Source organism: Chelonoidis abingdonii, chromosome 3 (genome assembly GCF_003597395.2).
Source record: "Chelonoidis abingdonii isolate Lonesome George chromosome 3, CheloAbing_2.0, whole genome shotgun sequence".
Lineage (NCBI taxonomy): Eukaryota > Metazoa > Chordata > Testudines > Testudinidae > Chelonoidis > Chelonoidis abingdonii.
The window spans coordinates 191,340,115-191,364,454 of NC_133771.1; the positions used below are offsets into that span (position 1 = coordinate 191,340,115).

At 44.9% G+C, this 24,340-nt stretch overlaps 1 protein-coding gene across 4 annotated transcripts in view; it reads right to left on the reverse strand.

Moving 5' to 3' along the window:
* FOXN2 (forkhead box N2) overlaps positions 1-24,340 on the reverse strand; it is a 118,957-nt gene that overhangs the window by 20,557 nt on the left and 74,060 nt on the right. For all 4 annotated transcript variants that reach the window (XM_032769115.2, XM_032769108.2, XM_032769110.2 and 1 more), the window contains one exon: positions 44-168. In XM_032769115.2, the coding sequence (XP_032625006.1) occupies positions 44-168 (125 nt within the window). The remainder of the gene's footprint in view (positions 1-43; positions 169-24,340) is intronic.

Sequence of the window (24,340 nt, forward strand, 5' to 3'; positions counted from 1 at the left end):
TACCATAACTTAATGCTATACTTGTAATGGAAAATTTGCCTACCTCGGTGGTGATGCCGGTGGGGTATAAAATGCAAGTGCTGAGGGAAAAGGTTGCTTTTTCAGTGCTTGTATAAGATTTGGCTTATATTCTGGATCAACACACCATAATGAACCTTTTCCATTCACCTGGAGGGGGGAAACATAGTAGTGTGAATTAGATGATTTAGGAGAAATTAGTAAACAAGCCATAGAGGAGTCCACTGTTACAATACTAATATTAAACATCCATTGTATCAACAACACTGACTATAGGCTATGGTATTTCCATTCTAAACCCATTTTCCCTCACCATTTTCTCAGCTAGAACTTGTAAAGTTTGATTTCAGTCCATGCTAAATATTTTTGTAAGTTTGAAGGAAGTCTCTTCAGCCATTTGAGGGGCAGTGATATGGGCCCCCTTTCTAGCCCCAGAAATAGGGTCCCAAACTTGGGATTCCCTCCTCTTTCCCTTGCACTCTAGGAATGTAGGGAATTGTGTGAAATGAGCCCAGGTAGTATGTCAGCTGAGCCTGGCATGAGGAAGATGAGGAAATGTACATATTAGTAGAGTCATATTAGCAAAAATTGCAAGGTAAGCATCTGAAAAGGACTGGGAGGTTTAAAGTGTTTGTAACTTTTTTCGTTTTAGCCAGTCTTTTCAAATCCATCCAAGTCAAATGTCTGTACTGAGGAGTAAATGCATAGCATGTTGGAAGTTGCAAAAACAAGTCATGTTTGATTTATCACATAAGTAAAGGGAGAACAAATTCTGAAAAACAAATGTGCGAATTAACAGCTCCATAACTGAGAAAAACTTTTCAGTTTTCTTCTAACCTTTAAAACAAAATCATTTTTGGGTTGACTAGGTGCAAGGGAAGTCAGCATCCCAGGAGTGTTTATGAATGTAAGGGCTGGTCTACACACAGCTTTTGTACTGCTACACCAGGTTAGAAACAGAGTTAAAAAAGTACAATCCCCTAATTATAAGGGCTGTAGTTACACCAATATAAAAGGTGTTTAAAGCAGAATAGTTTAGTCTCAGGTTATGTCTATGTCCCATAGTCTAAGCTTTCAGAGCACGCTAGTGTAGACACAGCTGATACCTACAGAAAAAGTTTTTCTGCTGATCTAGGAACACTACCTTCTTGAACGATGTTAGCTATGTTGACAGAAATACTCTTCCATCCACACAGCTGTGTGTACACTGGGGGTATTGTCAATATAGCCATGTCGCTCACAGGGGTGGGGTTTTTCACACCCCTCCCCGATAAAGCTATTAACTTTAGGTGTAGACATGTCCTTAAATGAAGTGAAAGCAGCAGGCGTTAGGTTAGACTAGCTGCTGCAACCACTGCAACTCCCCCCACCACCCACCCCCACCGAGTCTGGCTGGAAATTAAGAATTCCAGGAAGTCACAAACCCAAACACTGTCAGACTGACCCCAGGCCCCATTCCTCTTTTTATCTGAATAACTGTTTCTGCATTAACGTTTCAGTTCAGAAGGTTCTTGCATCTCTTAGTACTCGAGTAATACTCTGACGACAATATTCTTCTCCCATCTTTGCTTTCTGGTTGGAATGGTATTTTACAATAAATCAAAAACATGAACAGCCAGTTTCTTCTACATCGGGGTAGGCAACCTATGGCACATGTGCCGAAGGCAGCACGCGAGCTGATTTTCAGTGGCACTCACACTGTCTGGGTCCTGGCTAACGGTCGGGAGGCTCTGCATTGTAATTTAATTTTAAATGAAGCTTCTTAAACATTTTAAAAACCTTATTTACTTTACACACAACAAATAGTTTAGTTATATATTATAGACTTATAGAAAGAGACCTTCTAAAACCATTAAAATGTATTACTGGCACGCAAAACCTTACATTAGAGTGAATAAATGAAGACTCGGCACACTACTTCTGAAAGGCTGTCGACCCCTATCCTACACTGAAGTCCATGGCCTTTGTCAAGACTGAAAGAAAATACTTTTTTCAGTCAAATGACCTTAGCTTGAATAAACCCTCCATTTAACACCAATATAGACACAGTTTAGATTTTAGCAGATCAAATTAGATTATAACTTAACCATCTAAAATCATCTCATGCAACAGAGTTGCTCTTAAGCTTGTGGGCAACCACTGCTAGGTTCCCAGTCAAGTGTACAAGACAAAAGTGTTTTATTAGGCTGTCACACCTTTCGGGGGCAGGAGGGAGGGAGGGGCAACACCTACAGCAGTCTTTCCCAACAATAACAAGGAAGGCACTGGTAGCAAATCAAAATAAAAGTCCTCCATCAGGCCTATCTTCCCTCGGAGACAGACTGGCTGGCAGTAATCTCAAGCAGTTCCTGATCCCAGAAGGCTTCTCACAGAGCGAGACCTGGAGGTCTGCTCTTCCTTCCAGCTAGTTCCCAAATGAGCTGGACTCTACCCTTTTAACCTCTTCTTCCAAACCTGATACCTATAACATGATTGGGATGACTGACCCCACAGCAGCTCATTAACCCTTTCATTGCCTCAATAACCCATCACACTGAGCCTATACTGATGTTAATTCAATTGCGTTAAACTAGTTTGACTGAATTTGATTGAAAAAATACCATTTCTTCCTAGTCCAGGCGAGGCCAATGATTCCCCGTGGCTTATAGTTTAGTGAGAAAGCATCTTGTCTGGTAACCAACTACTAAGTGAATTATTGTGGTCCCATGTTTCCAAAACCTGAAATCCTGACAATTTAGTGTATCCTACTTGGCAGAACCTGTAAGCCCAGCAAGGTTATCACTATTTTGCTACACATTCCAGGTTATTCAAATTGACATATAAAAAAACAAAACAGGAGAGAACATGCTCTACTCCTCCCAAAGCTTCTTTGCCCATTCACTGCATATAGGGGAAAGCTATTAGTCAGGCTAGTTGCTTCTTGTAATACAGAAGAGACAAATCAGATACTGAGAGTTAAAGCAACCCTATCCCAGTGAGCTGTCATGTCACAGTTAGGAGGGTAGCAGTGCCAAGTTTTCCTGTTGAGAAATCTGGCAGAATCTTACAAAAGCCACTAACGTATACGGATGATGGAAGGTGGATCAAGCAAAAAAATAAAAAATGACAAATATAAATGATTCTGTATTAATTTATAAAAAAAAGAACAGAAAATGCATAATACCAGACAGCCATTCTCACATGTTGGTTATTAAATATTTGCATTAGAGCAGTTCTATATTTTAGGACAGAAGAGAAAATAAAAGTAATCTTGTCCATATATGAGGAAAATTTTTCAGAATGAAGATTCAAACTTCATGGGATAAAGCCTCAGCATTTGTAAATTGTCAAATACCTACTGACTTCATTGGGCCTATAACTTACACGAGCTGAGGATCCATTCCTATGCTTTTATGAACTGATGTTTCCAGACAATTAAATATTGTCAGGGCTTAGACAGCACCAGTGTAGTATCCACTCACGGAGGGATCTAAGTTATTGGGCTTTTTTCATAAGATGAAAAATTTTGTTATAAAAAGAGCTTGCACTATGAATTAGGGGAAAAATTCAGAAATATAAGTGTTTAGTAGTTATTGATATGCCCTACAAACAGATGCCTCTGAACGTTGCTTTCCGTAAAATTCCTTTTTTACAGGATACTATTCTTTACCCTGCAACAAAGCTTAGTGTGAAAACTACAAAAAATACACCAACTTTTTTTCTTTAGATATTTGTATTTAAAAAGACTATTAGCCAGTTAACCCCAGCACAACTCTGATTACCCTAACTGGCTGAACTCACCATCTTAATAAGAGTATATTGCACAGGGTGGATAAAAATCAATGATTTTTTTAAAAAAAAAATTTAATCAGATTTTTTTTATAAAATGCTTTTTGAGGGAAAAAAACCTATCTAAAAATTTAGTTTTATTTTAGATACATTATAGCTCAAAGATATCTCATCATGGATTAAGGGTTACAAATTCTAATTCCATAGTATTGTTAGCCAAACGGGCTCGTTTCCCCCTGGAGCTACTCAATTACCCCAAGGAGGCACAGAAGGCAAGAAGACGGGTACCAAACTTTTATTCTCGGTCAGCTGAACGGGTGCTTTTTCCTCAGCTAGTGCCAAAGGGAAAAGACACACCTCATTAGCGTAGAGCAGGCTTTTTATACTAGGTGACAAACAACTTTACGTGCATAAATTCTGCTAGCCCATGCATTTCTTGAATTCCTTTTNTTATGCGGGGCTAATGCGACACTTGCAAGGTAGATAAGGGAGCATGGGACCTCAGAATCCCCCAAGTTACATTGCATAGGCTCCTTGGTGCTGGGACACTGTGCTGCTATGTGTCCCCACTCCCCACATGCATAACATCTATAATTGCTTCTAATCACTCCTCTATCATGGGAGTTAGGGGGCTTAGTCCCAGGGTCCCCACCATTCAGGCCAATTCCTTTCTTCGGGGGTCCCTGCTGGTTTTCATGCCCCCCGCCTTCCACCTAGGACTCCCTGGGGGTTTGGTCACCCAATCTTCCAGGGTTGGGTTTGGGTGCTTGCTCCAAAAAGTGCTTTTTCTTTGGGTAGTCGGATCAATTTCCTGGCTGTCATCCGTCTTTCTACCAGTGTGACCATCTCATCATAGGTGAACGGATCATTCTGGCCTACCCATTTGCGGAGATCAGGTGACAGTCCCCACATGTAATGGTTCACCACCATAGGGTCTCCAAAATCTTGTCCAGGCTCCACATAAAAGGGTGAGAATGCTGGCCCACTGCTCCTGGGGCCATGCCTCACGCTGAGCAGTCCTCTAGAATGAGACGAGATATGCCTCTACGTCATCTTCTGATGTCATCTTTGGCAGACAACCAGTGGCCCTCAGAGTTCACGTCCTGTTGGTCCCCTGGGCCTGGATGGTGAGGCTCTTCAGCTGGTCCACTACCTCTCGCAAGAGAGCACGATGTTGGGTTGCCTGGCCCATCAGTAATTGATTGGCTTCCTGCTAGCCACGTAGACTCCTGTTGTGCCATTGCCTGAGCCCAGGTGGCCTCCTGCCGGGCTGCCGCAGCTTGTACCAGAGCTCTTAGTACCTCCTCCATTGTGGTACAAAGCAAACAAACAAACTAAAACAAAAAAATCCAAAACCCCAGTGCACTTATTTTTTTTTAAACCTCTTTCTTCCACACGCTGTGAACAATGATCCCACGGCTAACACCAGTTGTGACAAAGCTCTGTCTTTGTCTCCATGGGTCCCACGTTTCCTAGTGGATTTCACTAGCCTCAGAGGTTCACTGTGACCCTCCACCTAGCCGTCCTAGAGGCAGGGGTCACAGCCTGCTGAGACATTTTCATCATAAGCCAGCGAGGGAGGTTAGAAGAAGCTATCCTCCCTTGCACAGTCTCTGTTGTCTCTCAGTCTCAGTGATTAATCGGGAGCACAGGAGGGAGCCCTGGCTCACCCTCTACTCCGGGCTCCAGCCCAGGGACCCTAATAGTATCAGCTATGGTAGCTGATCATTTAAAAACAGGTCGTGTATAATTCCCTGGGCTACTTCCCCACAGCAGCCCCCAATTCCTCAAGCTCCACTTCACCCTTACCTCAGGGCCTCCTTCCTTGTGCGTGATATGATGTGTACTGCTCAGTCTCTCCAACAGCGCAACTTCCTCCCATAGCGCCTGACATGCGCATTTCCCTGACTAACTGGGAGGCTTTTAACTAGTTTCAGCCAGCCCGATTGGTTTCAGGTGTCCCAATCAACTTAGCTGTCTCCACTGCTTTCTGGAAGGATCTTAATTGGCGCCAGGTGTCTTGATTAACCTGGAGCAACTGTCATTTGGTCACCATGGTAATAGGGGTTTGTTTAGCCTGGTGCTAACATACCTGTTTTTCACTACTTTCCTACAGCCATCTGGCCTTGCCCCATCACATATCCCCCCACGCTCAACACCATAGAGTTCTGCAACTTGGGACGCCAGGCAGTGTGCTCATCACAGACTCTCAGCGTTGCCATGGTAGCATCCAGCCTTGTGCCATATGTGGAACTGGAATGGTTGGAGGGATAAGAACCACCTGGCGACCTTCTTTTCCTTATTCCGCTGCATCTACTGGAGGGGTGCATGGTTCATCACAAGAGTAAATTGCCAGCCTAAGGGGTAATAACGCAGTGTCTCCATGGCCCATTTGACAGCAAGGCATTCTCTCTCAACTACTGAGTATTTCTGTTCTCTTGGGAGCAGCCTTCTGCGTAGGTAGAGGATAGAGTGTTCCTCTTCTCTCACCATTTGCAACAGTACCGCCCCCAACTCCACCTCGGAGTGTCTGTTTGTAAAATAAATTCCGTGTTAAAGTCTAGGACTACGAGTACAGGGTCATTACAAAGGGCCATCCGAAGGTCTGTGAATACCCCTCTGCTGAGTCAGTCCACGTCACCATGTGTGGATCTCGGGCCTTTACCAGGTCCATTAAGGGACTTGCCCTAGTGGCAAAGAGGGCAATAAAACATCGGTAATAGCCTACCACGCCTAGGAACGCGTGGACCTGTTTCCTTCAGGTCGGCCAGGGCTAGTTTTTAATTGCCTCTAGCTTATTCATTTGGGGCTTCACTATGCCCCTTCCTACAATATACCCCAGGTACCTAGCGTCTGGCCCTATGGCGCATTTAGCGGGATTAGCGGTGAGGCCAGCCCATCTTAAGGTGCGTAGTACTGCCTCAACTTTCTCTAACTGGGTTCCCCAGTCTGGCATATGGATTATGACATCATCTAGGTACACGATTGCATCACTAGTATGGTGACACAGCAGTTTATCCATGAGACACTGGAATGTGGCTGGGGCCCCATGTAACCCAAAAAGGAGGACAGTGTACTGGAATAGCCCGTCCGGGGTGGAGAATGCTGTCTTTTCTTTAGCTTCTTTAGTCGGTGGAATCTGCCAATACCCTTTTGTCAGTTCGAGTGTAGAAAAGAATCAGGCACTACCCAGTCAATCAACCAGTTCGTCGATGCGTGGTATGGGGTATGCATCGAATTGAGATACTTCATTCAGTCGGCGAAAGTCATTACAGATTCTCATGGAACCATCAGGTTTAGGCACTAAAACAATTGGACAGGACCACTGACTATAAGATTCTTCAATAACCCCTAATTCGAACATTTTCTTTACTTCGGCCTTGATTTCTTCTCTTTTGGCTGCTGGGATTCGGTAGGGTCTCAGTGTTACCTTGGCTCCAGGGATCGTGCGAATATGATGATAGGTCTCAGTCGTCTGTCCCGGTTTCGCAGAGAACACATCTCGGTTGTGATTAATCACGTCGGCTGCCTCGATCTTTCAGATCATCATCAAGTCGGGTGATATCCTCACTTGCTTGTGTAAATTATCCTCCTGGGAAAGGGTCTCCTGTGCATCTAAGCATGCCTTTCAATTGTGCAAAGGTTTTAGAATATTGATGTGGTAAATTTGCTCCGGTTTCTTGTGGCCTGGCTGCTGCAGCTTATAGTTCACCTCTTCTACAGCTTCGATCACTTCGTAGGGTCCCTGCCACTGGGCCAAGAGTTTACTTTCTGCTGTGGGCACCAGGACCATGACTAGATCCCCTGGTTGGAACCATCAAAGCTTTGCTTGGTGGTTATAATGGGTTTGTTGGGTCTCCTGTGCTTTCTCCAAGTGTTCCCGTACAATGGGTGTAACTCGGGCTATCCGATCCCTCATCTGCAGTACACACTCGACTATGTTCCTTCCGGGATTTGGCTTCTCTTCCCAGGCTTCTCTGGCTATAGCCAATATGACCCGGGGGTGGTGCCCATATAGTAATTTGAATGGAAAGAAACCCATGGAGGCTTGTGGGACCTCCTGGATGGTGAACATGAGATATGGCAATAGGGTATCCCAATCTTTCCCATCCTGGCTCACCACTTTCCTGATCATGGCTTTGAAAGTCTTACTGAACCTTTCCACAAGGCCATCTGTTTGCAGGTGTTATACAGCGGTCCATAGGGCTTGGACGTGGAGCAATGAACAGAGATCTTTCATTAACTTGGACACAAAAGGTGTCTCTTGATCCATCAATATCTCCCTGGGTAGCCCAACCCGGGCAAAGATCTGTACTAGCTCCTTAGCTATTGTCTGGAAGTCGTTCTGCGTAGGAAGACAGCTTCTGGGTACCAGGTTGCATAGTCCAGTACAGCAAGCACATGTTGGTGGCCTCAAGCTGTTTTCTCTAGGAGCCCTACCAGGTCCATGGCCATGCATTCAAATGGTACTTCTATTATTGGAAGAGGTATGAAAGAGGCCTGCAAATGCGGGCGAGGGCTATGTAGCTGACACCCCAGACAAGAGGTGCAATATCGCCTGACATCTTTGTGTACTCCTGGCCAGAAGACCCTCCACAGGATCCATGCCTGGGTTTTCTCTACCCCTAGGTGTCCTCCAAACAGGTGACTGTGGGCAAGGCTCAATATGGCTTTTTGATGTTTTTGTGGCACCAGAAGTTGCTGTATCTCTGGCTCCTGCATTTGCATCACCTAGTACAGGAGATCTTTCTTTACTATAAAGTAAGGTCCCGGACCCATCCACGGGTATCCCAGCTATCTCAGGTATCCCATCTATCTTTCCTGGCTTTATCATATCTGGGGTCCTCCGCCTGGTCCCACCCAAAAGTCTCTCTCCCAGGACTAACCTGCGTGAACTCCCAGGGACCCGCTTCTGCTTCTTTCAATGGCTCACTACTGTCACAGCTGGGCCAGCCTCTGGTTCACTTTCTGTGGTGGTAGTTTGTCTCTTGGCTCCTTGTGTTCATCTGCCTACGAAGGCGGTCTTCTAGCCCTGGGTCAGGATCCAGATTCCCATGGCTTTTGCGGCCTTCCTCTCTTTTTTGGTCTTCTGGGTCCTTCAGGGGGCTCAGAACAGATCCTGAGAAATCTCAGCGAACATCGGGGGTTGGCATTCCTCTGGAGATAAGTCGCTGCCCTCAGGGTCCCCACCTCCCTCCAGCCTCTCAGGGGGGAGTAAATTATCAAACCTTGGATAGTCCCTCCCAATGACTACAGGATATGGTAGTTTAGGAACTATGCCCACTACCACCTCCATGGGGTTTCCAGGAACCTCTACTTCCACCGGGATGGTGGGGTAATGGCTCACGGCCCCATGCACATGTGTCACTGCTACATATTTGGCTTGTGGCAGCTGGCTTCTATTTACCAGCTTACCCGATATGAGGGTGATAGCACTCTCAGAGTCCACAAGTGCTCCATTTATCGTCACCGGCCTGGTATAGTTATGCGGGGCTAATGCGACACTTGCAAGGTAGATAAGGGAGCATGGGACCTCAGAATCCCCCAAGTTACATTGCATAGGCTCCTTGGTGCTGGGACACTGTGCTGCTATGTGTCCCCACTCCCCACATGCATAACATCTATAATTGCTTCTAATCACTCCTCTATCATGGGAGTTAGGGGGCTTAGTCCCAGGGTCCCCACCATTCAGGCCAATTCCTTTCTTCGGGGGTCCCTGCTGGTTTTCATGCCCCCCGCCTTCCACCTAGGACTCCCTGGGGGTTTGGTCACCCAATCTTCCAGGGTTGGGTTTGGGTGCTTGCTCCAAAAAGTGCTTTTTCTTTGGGTAGTCGGATCAATTTCCTGGCTGTCATCCGTCTTTCTACCAGTGTGACCATCTCATCATAGGTGAACGGATCATTCTGGCCTACCCATTTGCGGAGATCAGGTGACAGTCCCCACATGTAATGGTTCACCACCATAGGGTCTCCAAAATCTTGTCCAGGCTCCACATAAAAGGGTGAGAATGCTGGCCCACTGCTCCTGGGGCCATGCCTCACGCTGAGCAGTCCTCTAGAATGAGACGAGATATGCCTCTACGTCATCTTCTGATGTCATCTTTGGCAGACAACCAGTGGCCCTCAGAGTTCACGTCCTGTTGGTCCCCTGGGCCTGGATGGTGAGGCTCTTCAGCTGGTCCACTACCTCTCGCAAGAGAGCACGATGTTGGGTTGCCTGGCCCATCAGTAATTGATTGGCTTCCTGCTAGCCACGTAGACTCCTGTTGTGCCATTGCCTGAGCCCAGGTGGCCTCCTGCCGGGCTGCCGCAGCTTGTACCAGAGCTCTTAGTACCTCCTCCATTGTGGTACAAAGCAAACAAACAAACTAAAACAAAAAAATCCAAAACCCCAGTGCACTTATTTTTTTTTAAACCTCTTTCTTCCACACGCTGTGAACAATGATCCCACGGCTAACACCAGTTGTGACAAAGCTCTGTCTTTGTCTCCATGGGTCCCACGTTTCCTAGTGGATTTCACTAGCCTCAGAGGTTCACTGTGACCCTCCACCTAGCCGTCCTAGAGGCAGGGGTCACAGCCTGCTGAGACATTTTCATCATAAGCCAGCGAGGGAGGTTAGAAGAAGCTATCCTCCCTTGCACAGTCTCTGTTGTCTCTCAGTCTCAGTGATTAATCGGGAGCACAGGAGGGAGCCCTGGCTCACCCTCTACTCCGGGCTCCAGCCCAGGGACCCTAATAGTATCAGCTATGGTAGCTGATCGTTTAAAAACAGGACGTGTATAATTCCCTGGGCTACTTCCCCACAACAGCCCCCAATTCCTCAAGCTCCACTTCACCCTTACCTCAGGGCCTCCTTCCTTGTGCCTGATACGGTGTGTACTGCTCACTCTCCAACAGTGCAACTTCCTCCCACAGTGCCTGACATGCGTGTCTTCCTGACTAACTGGGAGGCTTTTAACTAGTTTCAGCCAGCCCCTGATTGGTTTCAGGTGTCCCAATCAACCTAGCTGTCTCCACTGCTTTCTGGAAGGATCTTAATTGGCACCAGGTGCCTTGATTAATCTGGAGCAACTGCCACTTGGTTACCAAGGTAACAGGGATTTGTTTAGCCTGATGCTAACATACCTGTTTCCCACTACTTTCCTACAGCCCTCTCGCTTTGCCCCATCACACTTACCATTCTCTCACTAGAAGGGAAAACCTATAATGGCAGCATGCCATAAAAGAGACCCAATTTGGGAATATTTTAATGAAGTTCCTCTACCTGTGGGTAAGACAGGCATGCGTCCAAAATGCAAACAGTGCGACAGAGAAAGGCAAGGCCTGGTTGCCTGAATGAAAAAACATCATGAGAAGTGTTCTTTCTCAGGAGGAACCTGCGTTGATGAAAGGACCATATCTGAACATGCAGGATCTTCAGGTTGGTAAACTTTTTTATTTCATACTTCTTTCTCAAGGACTGCCTGTCTTCCTTCTGGAAAATTTTTGAATTCTCATGTTTGAGCAAAAAATATAGTTGTTACTTTATGGTACTATCATTTTAGATGCAGTTGTGATAAAAAAATAAATAGAAATAAATAGCTGAAATAGGCAGATCTTCCTTTTACAATTTCACCTTTAAAGTAGTACTGAGTGTCAGTGAATGTAATACTAAATGAGCAATATGGTAATAATAATTAAATAACTGCATTAGCTTATTTTGTTTAGGAGAATCCATCCTCAACATACAGGATTCTGAAGACTATCCACCTTCAAAATCACCAGCATTTTCTAGTTTCAGAAAAAACAACAAGGAGTCCTTGTGGCACCTTAGAGATCAACAAGTTTATTTGGGCATAAGCTTTCATGGGCTAAAACCCACTTCATCAGATGCATGGAGTGGAAAATACAGAGGCAGGTATAAATACACAGCACATATTTATAGTTTCAGAGTTATCTGCCAATGATAGTGTTTCAGTCACATCATGTATGTCCAAGGCCGGTGCAAGGATGTTTCACGCCCTAGGCAAAACTTCCACCATGCGCCCTTCCCCCCCACGAGGCCCACCCCCGTGGCAGCTCCTCACCCTCTGCCCTGAGGCGCCCCCCTTGCAGCAGCTCCCACCCCTGCTCTGTCTCCACCTCGAGCACACCGTCACTACTTCACTTCTCCTGCCTCCCAAGCTTGCGGCGCCAATCAGCTTAGGCACCGCAAGCCTGGGAGGCGGGAGAAGTGAAGCAGCCACGGCATGCTCGGGGAGGAGGCAGGGCCGGGGTGAGCTGGGGTGGGGAGTTCCCCTGCATGCCAGCCTCCCCTCCCTTGCAGCAGGCGGCCCTCCCGGCACTCCCCTGCCCCAGGTCCCTCCGCCTAAATGCTGGTGGCGACCGGGGCAGCCAAAGATCCAGCCACCGCGGTCACTGCTGAAGAAAATGGCACCCCCCAAATCCTAGCGCCCTAGGCGACTGCCTAGGTCGCCTAAATGGTTGCACCAGCCCTGTGTATGTCACATAGCCACAGTAGATCACATGTAGCAAAAAGAAAAGAAAATCGCCATCATCCAGAAACTACCACAGATAACTTTGTGATAGAACCAGCAGATTACAAAAAGAGGTAATCATGAAAAAATTGCCCGGGTTGTTTATGCAACAAACTCTCCTTTCGTATGATTGAGAACCCACACTTCATTAACATGGTTCAGTCATTAAGATCAGGATACAGTCAACCCAATGGAGGAGATGTCACAGGCAAATTGCTGGATAAAGTGTATGAAAGAGAAATTGAGCAGTGTGCAAAAGGTCTAGAGGATAAAATAGTTAACCTGAGTCTTGATGGGTGGAGCAATGTCCACAATGATCCTGTTGTATGTGCTTGTGTGACAACAGAAGGGAATAGCTTCCTTACAGAAACAACTGATACATCAGGAAATGTGCACACAGCAGAATACTTACAAGAAGTATCAGTAAGAGCTATAACAAACTGTGAAAAAAAATTCAAATGTCTAGTACACACCTTGGTCACAGACAATGCTGCAAATGTATCCAAGATGAGAAGAAATTGTGTAGAAGAGAGTGAAGAGAGTCCCAAGCTAATAACATACGGTTGCAGTGCTCATTCAATGCACCTCCTAGCCGAAGACTTCAGTGTTCCAGAAATAAAGGCTAAAGTTGTTGAAATTGCAAAATCCTTCCCTAACAACCGCTTTGCAGCAGTTGCTCTGAAAAAAGTGGGAGGAACCAAGCTAACTCTCCCACAAAACGCGTGATGGAACTCATTAGTGGACTGTTTTGAGAACTATATCAAGAACTGGCCTAATCTGATGACAGTTTGTGAACAAAATCATGAAAAAATAGATGGCACTGTCACAGCCAAAGTTCTCAACATTGGGCTTAAGAGAAATGTTGAACACATCCTGAGTACCCTGAAGCCTATTTCTGTAGCCTTGAACAAAATGCAGGGAAATAGCTGTTTTATTGTTGATGTTGAAATTTGGAAAGAACTGAGTGAGGTCTTAAAAAGAGAAATATGCAATGACAGAGTTAAATTACAAGCATTAAAAAAACGAATTGGACAAGCACTCTCTCCAGCTCATTTTCTTGCAAATAGTCTCAATACCAGGGTCAAACCTTAACTGCTGAAGAGGAGTTTGCTGGATAGCCATCATCTTTACATAACACCAACTGTAATAAACTTTAGAGCTAAGGGTGAACCATTCAAGAAATATACCGTATGTTTGCTGATGATATTTTAAGGATCTTGGCCTTCTAAAGACACACATATTAACTTCACAGTGCAAAAGAAAACTTCTGTAAAACCCAAGGACTGTACATAGTAGAATTCAGCATTAACCAATACCACCAAGATACATCTACAGTTATTTCCTCCTGCCTAGGCTACAACACAAACTAGATAAAACTTAAGCTGAAGTGTAACTTTATATCTATACTAGGAAAAAGGATGAGTTTAAGTCAGATTTAGCTAGCATGTGGTGTTACCTAAATCCTATCTAAACCTGAACACTTTTCCTAGTCAAGATAAACCTTAAAAGGTCTTTGGTCTTAATTAGGCTATGATGATCACACTCCACTGTGGGAGGAGGATGTGTGTGACTTTCCACCCCTGCTGTGACTATAGCTATGCTTATTGAAATGTGATCATAACTTTTATTTCACATCTACCAAAATGGAAAATGTTGTTGTCAGTGTAAACAAACAAATGAATTGCTGATTCATTTTAAGATCTAGGGTAAATAAGGATGGGCAGTCTAAAAAAGAAAATGCATGTGTGCAAATTTTTTTTAAAAAACAGTGACATTTGTAACTTTTATAATTCAACTCGCCATAGTAGCAGAGTAAAGCAAACTAAATGGAAGGCTTTTTAAATTGCCAATGTTTGGATTTTTTATAATAGCAAAAATCTCCCAGGCCAGTCTGCATATTTCAGGACAGTATTGAGATGCCTTTGGTTGGCGGCAATATCACAGCGGGGATACTTTTTCTTGTCCAAAGCACCTCTTTGATAAAACAGTGTTTCTTATGGCTTGTCTACACATACAAATTAATTTGGGATATAGCAGGGTGTAAATTTTAAATTGATTAACTATTTCTGATTAACTCCATGTGTGGATGCTCTTATTCCCGAATAAGAATGTCCACATGTGGAATTAATCAGGAATAACCATTCTGGAATAACTTCCCATATAGACAAGACATTAGAATAGAATGTCTCATCAAAAGGGCCTTTTCTCCTGTGAATTCACAGCTGTAAGATACCACTGCTTTTTGTCTTCTGTGGCTGAAGCACAACTGCAATCTGGTTGTGAAAACATGCTCCAAATGACTGCACAGTTCCAGTCCTCTTCTGAGACTTTTTATTTAACAATGATTCAAACCAATGCACCCATCAGTCTCACTGGCCCTAAGGCAACATTTCTCAAATGTGGCCACCATGGGCTTTTCGTGTGGCCACAACAGCCTCATGGGCAGTGTTGCTCCTAGATGTGCTGCCCTGCACTGCCACTGGAGAGAGGTGGGGCACAACTGCAGGAGCAAGGTGAGTTCTTGACTTACATTGGTGGGTGGGGGGTTGGGTGGCAGGCTCCAGCTGCGGGCCTTCAGGGCAGTGGCTACTAACACTCCCAGCTCTGGCCATGCAGCCCTGGCCTCCAACTGTGGGACTGCAGCCTCAGGCCCCTGGTTCCAACTCTATGGCAGCAAGCACTGGCTCCGGCCACACAGCGGCAGGCGCTGGCCACAGGTGCCAATCCCCTGCCTAGCCACACAGCAGTCGGCTCCAAACATAGGGCTTTGGGTGCCAACCTCTGGCTCTGGAGCTTCAGTCGGCCTCTTACCCCAGTTCCAGCCATGAGGTGGTGGGCGCTGGACCCGGTCTCCAGCTACGCAACTCTGGCCCCTAGTGCTGATCCCCTGCCCCAGCTGCACGGCAGCAGGCACCGACCCACAGCTCTGTTCCCAGACTTCGGCCATGCAGTGGTGGGCGCTGGCCTCAGGCATTGACTCCTGGCTCCAGCCATACACCCTTGGGCTCTAGTACCCAGCTCTGGGCTCTAGCCATGCAGTGGCAGGCACTGGCCCCAGGTGCTGAGCCACAGCTCTGGCTCCACTCCCTGGCTCCGGCCACGCAATTCCTGTCCCTAGCTCCGGGCATTGAGCCCAGCCCCTGGCCGCATGGCAACAGACACCAGGCCCAGGCTCCGGCCATGTGACATTGGGGCTCATGACCCTCCCATTCCCCAGCCCCCGCTGCCTCCCACAGCTCTGTATCCATCCCTCCCCCATTGCTCCGGGGCCCTGCTTCCTCCTCCACCCCCACATCCATCCCACCATTGCCTCTGATCCCCTTTGGCCCCACCATCCAGGGCTTAATGGGTCCTGGGGCTTGCTGAGAAAAGTGATATTAACAAACATGCAGGTATCATTTTTCACAGAAGACTTACTAGCTCTTGATGAAAAGGGATATTTGTATGTTTGCTAATATCACTTATCACTTTTCACAGCCTTCCAGGTAGCTACTAAGTGTGCTGTGATATTAACAAATATATAAATATCACTTTTCACAGCAAGCCCCAAGACCCATTAAGACCTAGATAGGTGACAAATGGGGAGGCAGCATTAGTTTGCCTAAAAAACTCTACAAATATAAATTACAATGATTTGGATGTGACTCTGTGGATATTTGTTTTTCCTAAAGTTAATTAAGTATTTTAGGAAAAAAGTGTCAGTGTGGCCACTCATGAGAGTTGATCACTGCACTCTGAGGCCACCAAAACATTTGTTGTGAAAACCCCTGCCATAAGGTATGTTTGCACTGCAGCTGGGAGGTGTGATTTCCAGCCGAGATAGCAGTATAGATGCTACAGCACTGGCTGGGGCTAACTCCCATGGCTCAGACTCACAGAAGACAAGAAAGCTTGTACTCCTGTGGCTATCCTAAGCTGCTACTAGTACCATAACATTCATACTGGTACTTTTAGCATGCTAGCTCAAGTCTACTCAGGCTGGGAACCACACTGTGATGGTACCTCCCATAAGGCTTTATGGAAATATGCTTAGAATGTGTTTTCTGCTATATATGCCATGTAACATATCTCCGTAAAGGTTATGATCTACTGAATGTATAAATCCTATTTGTACGCATGTATCATTTTTGTATTCAAAGTTATGAATGTTATGAATGATGGCTGTGTACTAACTTGATTTCTAAAGAACCTTAGTAGAGCATTTGGTCAGTTCCTGGAGAAAGAAATGTTGAAATTAAGTACCTAAGCAAGAAACACTTAAAGGACAATGGATCCTTGAATGCTCCAATCCACATAAGAAGTCTACTTGAGGACCTTCAAGGTAGCATGTAAACATGTGAGTCATGCATGGACATGTGACTTGCCCAGGTGACTCCTAAACTCTATCTTGGAGCTGGACTTTGCATAATAGTGAGGAGGGGGTCTCCACCCACAAGAGAAACTCTATTTAAACCTCTGGGAGACCCCTCCATTTGATCTTCAGCTGGCTAAAGAGAGAGCCTCTCCACCCCCCCCACCCTGGATACTTGAAAGAAACTGGAACAAAGGACAGTATGCAAAAGGTGTGAGTGATTGCTGGACCCAGGCTAAAAGGAGATTAGTCTGTAAAAGGGAGCGTTCTAGAACTGGTGAGGATCTTATCTGTATTCAGTTTGATTAGACATAGATTTGCACATTTTATTTTATTTTTCTTGGTAACTTACTTTGTTCTGGCTGTTACTACTTGGAACCACTTATATCCTACTTTCTGTATTTAATAAAATCATTTTTTACTTATTAATTAACTCAGAGTATGTATTAATGCCTGGGAGAGCAAACAGCCATGCATCTCTCTCTATCAGTGTTATAGAGGGCAAACAATTTATGAGTTTACCCTGCATAAGCTTTATAGAGAGTAAAATGGATTTATTTGGGTTTAGACCCCATTGGGAGCTGGGCATCTGGGTGTTAAAGACAAGAACACTTCTGTTAGCTGCTTTCAGTGAAGCTGCAGCTTTGGGGCAAGTAATTCAGACCCTGGGTCTTTGTTGGAGCAGACAGGTGTGTCTGGCTCAGCAAGACAGGGTGCTGGGGTCCTGAGCTGGCACGGAAAACAGGAGCAGAGGTAGTCTTGGGACACTGGGTGGCAGCTCCCAAGTGGGGTTCTGTGATCCAACCCATCCCAGCTATCCTGTCTCGCCCTTGTCTTCTGGCTTCCTTCAAGACTTTCACAGCCCTCCCCTCCCCTACTGAGGCTTCTATGTAAAAGTCTCCCTCTCAGGCCTGCTGCCTGACAGGTGTGGAGGAATCCCTTGCCCAGTGACCTGTTACAGCACCCTCTCCATGCTTTGCCAGTTTTAGCTTCCACCACTGGCATGAGAGGAGCATCAAGCCCACAGCCACAACTGCAAACTGAAAAAAGACTATCAATTGTAATCAAATTAAGACAAATATATTTCAGCTCAGAAATCCATCCGTGAGGCTCAACTTGGACAGACAATTTCTTACATAAAATCATCGGAATAAACCCAAACAAAAAAGTTTAATATATTTTAGTAGAGCAGATTTGAAATACGTACATCCTCTTTCCACAGCCTTGAGTCATTCCGCTTAACACTGAAAATCTGGTTTATAAAAGCAACTCAAAAGTAGTTAGTGTCATTCCAATAAACTTCAACTAATTCAGATTATATCACCATAAATGCACTAAAACACACAAAATTTCAGTGGTGAGTTAATAAAGGCAGAGGAAGGAGATGGTTTTTCTTTGCAGACATCAGAATGCACACACTCCTCCAGATCAGCAAGAAAATAGCCTAGTCTCACTTTACTAACAGCTAGTGAGCACACCAAGTGAAAGGAAATGCTGCCATGGCAACACAAACCAGGGTTATTTGAAACCAGACACTTATGTGTCCCCTAGCTTCACAACTTTCAATATCAACTCTTCCAATTCCGAAGATTGAGAAAAGCATAACATACAATTTTTAGTGGTCAAAACAATTACAACCATCCCATAGTATACTCTGCAGTCCAGCAGTGGATCCAGGCACCAGTGCTCCAAGCTGGTCCCTGCCTTCAGTGGTTTGCCTGTGGGAGGTCTGCCGGTCCCGCGGATTTGGCGGCAATTAGGTGGTGGGTATGCCAAAGCTGCGGGACCAGTGGACCTCCCGCAGGCAAGACACCGAATCCGCAGGACCAGGGACATCCTGCAGGCAAGCTGCCGAAGGTAGCCTGCCTGCCATTCTTGGGGTGGCAAAAAGTCTAGAGCCACCCCCGTTACAGTGCTATCCTAGAACAGGCAATGTTTCTGAAGGAGTGATCTGGATGGCTGCCAGGGCAGAACATGAGCAATGAGAAGCAGAAATATCTACCCAACTTCTTGTGTTTATTCACGTACATACGTGTATTTTTGAGTCACCAAATCAGATGCAATAGGACTGCTAACCTATCCCCACAGCATCAACTATCAGCCACAGAAAAGGCACACTATTGTCTGTTACAGTTATCCCACTATTCCATTTTGTCTCTTACAGCTGTCCACATACTCCATTTTGTTTTTGTTCTCCTGTGGCCTCCCCTCCCTGGCTGTTAAGTTGTTTAGCAGGGCCACTGCCTTTCTCAAAAGGGAGGGCCCTTAAAGTTGTTTACCAAGACCATTGCCTTTTCAAAGGGATGGCCAATTGTGCTAAGTGGACCACTGCCCGTTCAAGGTGTAGTCCGTTACACCTTGTTAAAACCTGGGCTCGGTGTAGGGTGAACAATGCTCAGTTGCAAGGCCTATTTGTTTTTTAAGGTCTGGGCATGAGTCATAGGCCTCAGTGCTTCTAAGTCACTATTGCACAGGACTTCCGTACATGTCTCTGTGCTCACCTGCTTTTTTTTTTCTCTGTCCCCTGCTCTGAGCCAATCAAAATACTGGGTGAAACGCCTAAGTTTGCCCTTAAAACAGCATTCGATCAGACCTCAAAAGGTTCCTGCATTGCGCCTGGTCTGATCAGCCAGGGTTCGGGGGTCCTTTCTCCGCTCTGTATTATGTGAGCGTACCCTCCGTTCTGAACCCCCCCCCACACGAGAACGAATTGTTGCTGAGAGATCCCTGATATCTGAGACTGTACCCACCTTCTATGATTTTGGCTGCTTTTACCCTGCTCTTCTTTGGAGCGGTAGATTAATGCGCCTCTGTGAAATTCTGTGAATTCGCTATAGCTTTTATTCTCCTTAATCTTTTAGCTGTCTCTCAGTTGAAATCCCCTAAAAACACTTCCTTTCGCACACCCAGACTTAACCGAGCACCCAGTCATAGCTGTGGTTAAGTGAGGTTAGAGAATTGTTTGTATTTGTTCTCTGTAAGTTAGGTTAAAGAATTGTTGCATTGTGTCTGTTATTTGCTAATTTGTGTAGTCTTGTTAAGTTAGGTCATAGATAAGATTTTGCTGTGTTCTGTATAGTTGTGGTTAAGTCTGTCTTCCTGCTGCCCCACCGAGCTTCCAGTCACCCCATACCCCTCAGTCTCTCTTGCTGTTTAAACGCAGCCTGCCTGCTCTCTGTTCGTGAAGCTCTCTCTCCTCTCCCTTTTTAATCCCCTTCTCACACTCTCCTATTACCCCAACCTCAATTGTATTACTGAAGCTAGCAATAAAACCCATTGGTTACCTCTTTTTCGCTCTAACACACCTCACATTTACATTTATACCATGTGACACATGTTTAACCTAGAGTTGGTTAGCTTACCAACATTTCCCCATAACTGTTATGGCTATATGCGCTGTGACACACCCTTTATATAGAATTGTTAGCTACTTGTACATTTATTACTTCAGCATTAATTGGTTACCAACTGATATGTACCCCACGGTATTGTACTCCACTATTGAAACCCCTATACTATTGCAAAAAGAAACCCTCCCCAATCGTCTACCTTAACAAATCTCCATACCCCTCACATATTTGAATTCCCTGTTTTTTGCGACTTTTTCTATTAATAAAGTTATTTTGCATCCCACCTTGTGGTAATTCCCCAAGATCCCATATACTGCTGCACTTAGAAACCTACTAGATTTTACTATCAACCAGAAATGTTTCTAATTGCTGAGAAGTGTAGTATTTAGTTTGAACATCAGAACGCTAGTTTAACTCAGTGACCTATATCTGAATAGGAACAGAATTCCTTCTTTAATTTATATTCTCCAAACATGGAGCAGACTTTATTATAAGGAACTTTAAAAACTCTCCTCACCTAAGCCTCCTAAATTAGGGCTGTCTAAACAGGGAAATATCCAGAATAGCTAATGAGGATCACTCACGCTTAATAAGGCTGCAACAGTTCCCCATGTGGACACTGTTATTCCACACAGAGCATAGGTTTATAGACACAGTATTAACAAAAATTAGACATGCATTAATTGCGATATTTAAAACAATATAAACAACAATTATTTAAATATTTTTGGATGTTTCTTATATTTTAAAATTATTGATTCAATTACAACACAAAACAAAATGTACACGTACTACTAATTTATTTTTGATTACAAACATTTGCACGGTAAAAAACAAAGTATTTTCACTTCACCTAATACAAGTACTGCAGTGAGATCTCTTTGTCATGAAAGTTGAACTTACAAAAGTAGATATGTATATAAAAAATAACTGCATTCAAAAATAAAACATTATAAAACTTCAGCGCCTACAAGTCCACTCAGTCTGACTTCTTGTTCAGCCAATCACTAAGACAAACAAGTTTGTTTACATTTACGGGAGAGAATGCTGCCTGCTTCTTATTTAACAATGTCACCTGAAAGTGAGAACAGGCATTCACATGGCACTTAAATACCTTGCAATGTCGATTATAAATGTGCCAGATATGCTAAACATTCATATGCTTCATGCTTTTACCACCATTTCAGAGGACATGCTTCCATGCTGATGATGCTCGTTTAAAAAAAAATGCATTAATTAAATTTGTGACTGAAGTCCTTGGAGGAGAGTTGTGTGTCTCCTGCTCCATGGTTTTATCCACATTCTACCATATATTTGTGTTATGGTAGTCTCGGATGACGACCCAGCATATGTTGTTTGATTTAAGAACTGCAGATTTGACAAAACACAAAGAAGGTTCCGATATCAGATTTCTAAAGATAGCTACAGCACTTGACCCAAGGTTTAAGAATCTGAAGTGCCTTCCAAAATCTAAGACGGATGAGTTGTGGAGCATGTTTTCAGAAGTTTTAGAAAAGCAACACTTCAATGCAGAAACTACAGCATCAAAAAAGAAAATCAAACTTCTGCTGGTGGCATCTGACTCAGATGATGAAAATGAACATCCATCAGTCCACGCTGCTTTGGATCATTATCAAGCAGAACTAGCCATCAGTATGGATGCATGTCCTCTTGAACGGTGGTTGAAGCATGAAGGGACATATGAATCTTTAGCGCATCTGGCATGTAAATATCTTGCAATGCCGGTTACAATGCCAGGCGAACGCCTGTTCTCACTTTCAGGCAACACTGTAAATAAGAAACTAACAGAATTATCTCCTGCAAATATAAACAAACTTGATTGGCTGAATGAGAAGTTGGACTGAGTGGACTTGTAGGCTCTAAAGTATTACATTGTTTTGTTTTTGAGTGAAGTTATGTAACAAAAAAAATCTATATTTGTAAGTTGCACTTTCATGATAAAGAGACTGCACTACAGTACTTGTTTGAGATGAAGTGAAAAACACTATTTTGGCTTTTTTACAGTCCAAATATTTGTAATAAAAAATAAATATAAAGTGAGCACTGTACATTTTGTATTTTGTGTTGTAATTGAAATCAATATATTTGAAAACATAGAAAAACATTCAAAAATATTTAACAAATGTAACAATAGGTATTTTATTGTGCAATTAATCAATATTAATTTTTTAATCATGATTAATTTTTTGAGTTAATTGCGTGAGTTAACTGTGATTAATCAACAGCCACAGTTAATGCTAAGCACAGAAAGGCACTCTTAATACTGAATAAGAATGTCCACACAGTGATTTAATGCAGAATAGCTATTGCATTTTAAATACAAACCCTTGCTATTCTGCAGTAACTTCCCTTGTAGACACACCATTACAAAAAACGGATGGAAAAACAAAACAAAACAAAAACCTACCGATAGAATTTGGAAACCTTCCTGACATCTACATGACACATGATCCTCTTCTTCTGTAAGTACTCATGACAGAAAACTAACAAGGCTCCTTCCATGTTGAGATAAAAATTAGATGCCACATTACGTAAGAAAAATGGTGGAGTACATCAAACTACTTTGTCTACACAGAAAACTTCATATATAAATCAGCAACAAAATCTTATCAAGACTCCCGTTTTCCAAGTATAAGTGATTGTATCAAGGACAATAAATAGCATTAACAGAGAGAGAATATAGAAAAAATATAATTCTTCTTGCAAACAATTATAAGCAAACAATTATAACTGAAAAACCAGGTCAAAATGGAGATAGATGGGATGACATAACATGAAAACTATTTTGAAACCAATGTAAACCTGTAACAGATTACTTTGGATTATGCTACTTACATATTATTAAAATCTATGTCACATGATGATCAAATACCATATCCTTATCTAGCATTTCCAGAAAAGACTAGGGGGAAGAAACAGTAATTTAGGGAACAACCTTCCTCTACAACAGGGGTGGGCAAACTTTTTGGCCTGAGAGCCACATCAGGTTTTGGAAATTGCATGGAGGGCCAGTTAGGGGAGGCTGTCTTCCCAAACAGCCAGGCATGGCCCGGCCCCGCTCCATCCCCTCCCTGCTTCTTGCCCTCTGACGGGTCCCCCAGGACTCCTGTGCCATCCAACCCCCATGTTCCCTGATGCCCACCCCGCCTGCTCCCTGTCCCCTGATCACCCACAGAACCCCCTCTCCTTCCTGACTGGGCTGTCTGCATGGGGAATGGGAGAGCAGGGGACGTCTTTAGGTGACGGACAGGTGCTGAGGCTGTAACCCGACCCGGCAGGGGGAGAGGGGGGGCACCTGGGCGGAGGAGGAGGGAACAAAGGATTCGGCCGGAGGAGGAAAGGCAGGACAGTTTGGGTTTGGGGCTGTGGGCGGAATTCAGGGTATCCTAGCTGGGATCCAAGCACCCTGAACCCCCAGAAGGACTTTTTGGAGGTGTCCTGACTGTGCCTGCAAGCTCTGCTGTAACCTGTGTTCCTGTTGTCCAATAAACCTTCTGTTTTACTGGCTGGATAAAAGTCACTGTGGGTCCCAGGAAGAGGGGTGCAGGGCTGGAACCCCCAGACTCCATGACACGGGTCCCCCAGGACTCCTGTGCCATCCAACCCCCATGTTCCCTGATGCCCACTCCTCCTGCTCCCTGTCCCCTGATCACCCACAGAACCCCCTCTCCTTCCTGACTGCCCTCTGGGACCCATTCAACCCCCCATTCCCCACCCTCTGAATGCCCTGACACCATACACACCCCCACCCCCTGACCACCACCCCACACTCCCCTGACCTCTATCCAACCCCCTTGCTCCCTGCCTCCTTACCGCGCTGCCTGGAGCACCGGTGGCCCGCGGCATGGCTGTGGCTGAAGCCAGCCATGCCACTGCATGACACAGAGTACTGGGTCAGGCCGCAGCTCTGCAGCTGCGCTGCCCGGCCGCCCACAGCATTGCACCAGCGGCGCAGCGCACCGAAGCTGTTGGGGAGGGGGAACAGCAGGGGACGGGACGGGGGCTAGCCTCCCAGGCTAGGAGCTCAGGGGCCAGGCAGAAGGGTCATGCGGGCCGGATGTGGCCGCGGGCCGTAGTTTGCCCACCTCCGCTCTACATACACCACATTCAGGCTGTATTCCAAATCCTTGGTGCAATATGCAGAATTTAGCAGGTTGCAAGTGACATCAGAAGTTATTTGACATTATCCTTATGAATCACATTTCTCTTTTGAGTCAGTTGATTTTTGTTTATTTTCTTAAAAAGTTAGTGACCATCATATCTGCCTGGAAGCCAGAAGGGCAGGGTGCATTGTTGTCCCCACAAATGCAAGAGAA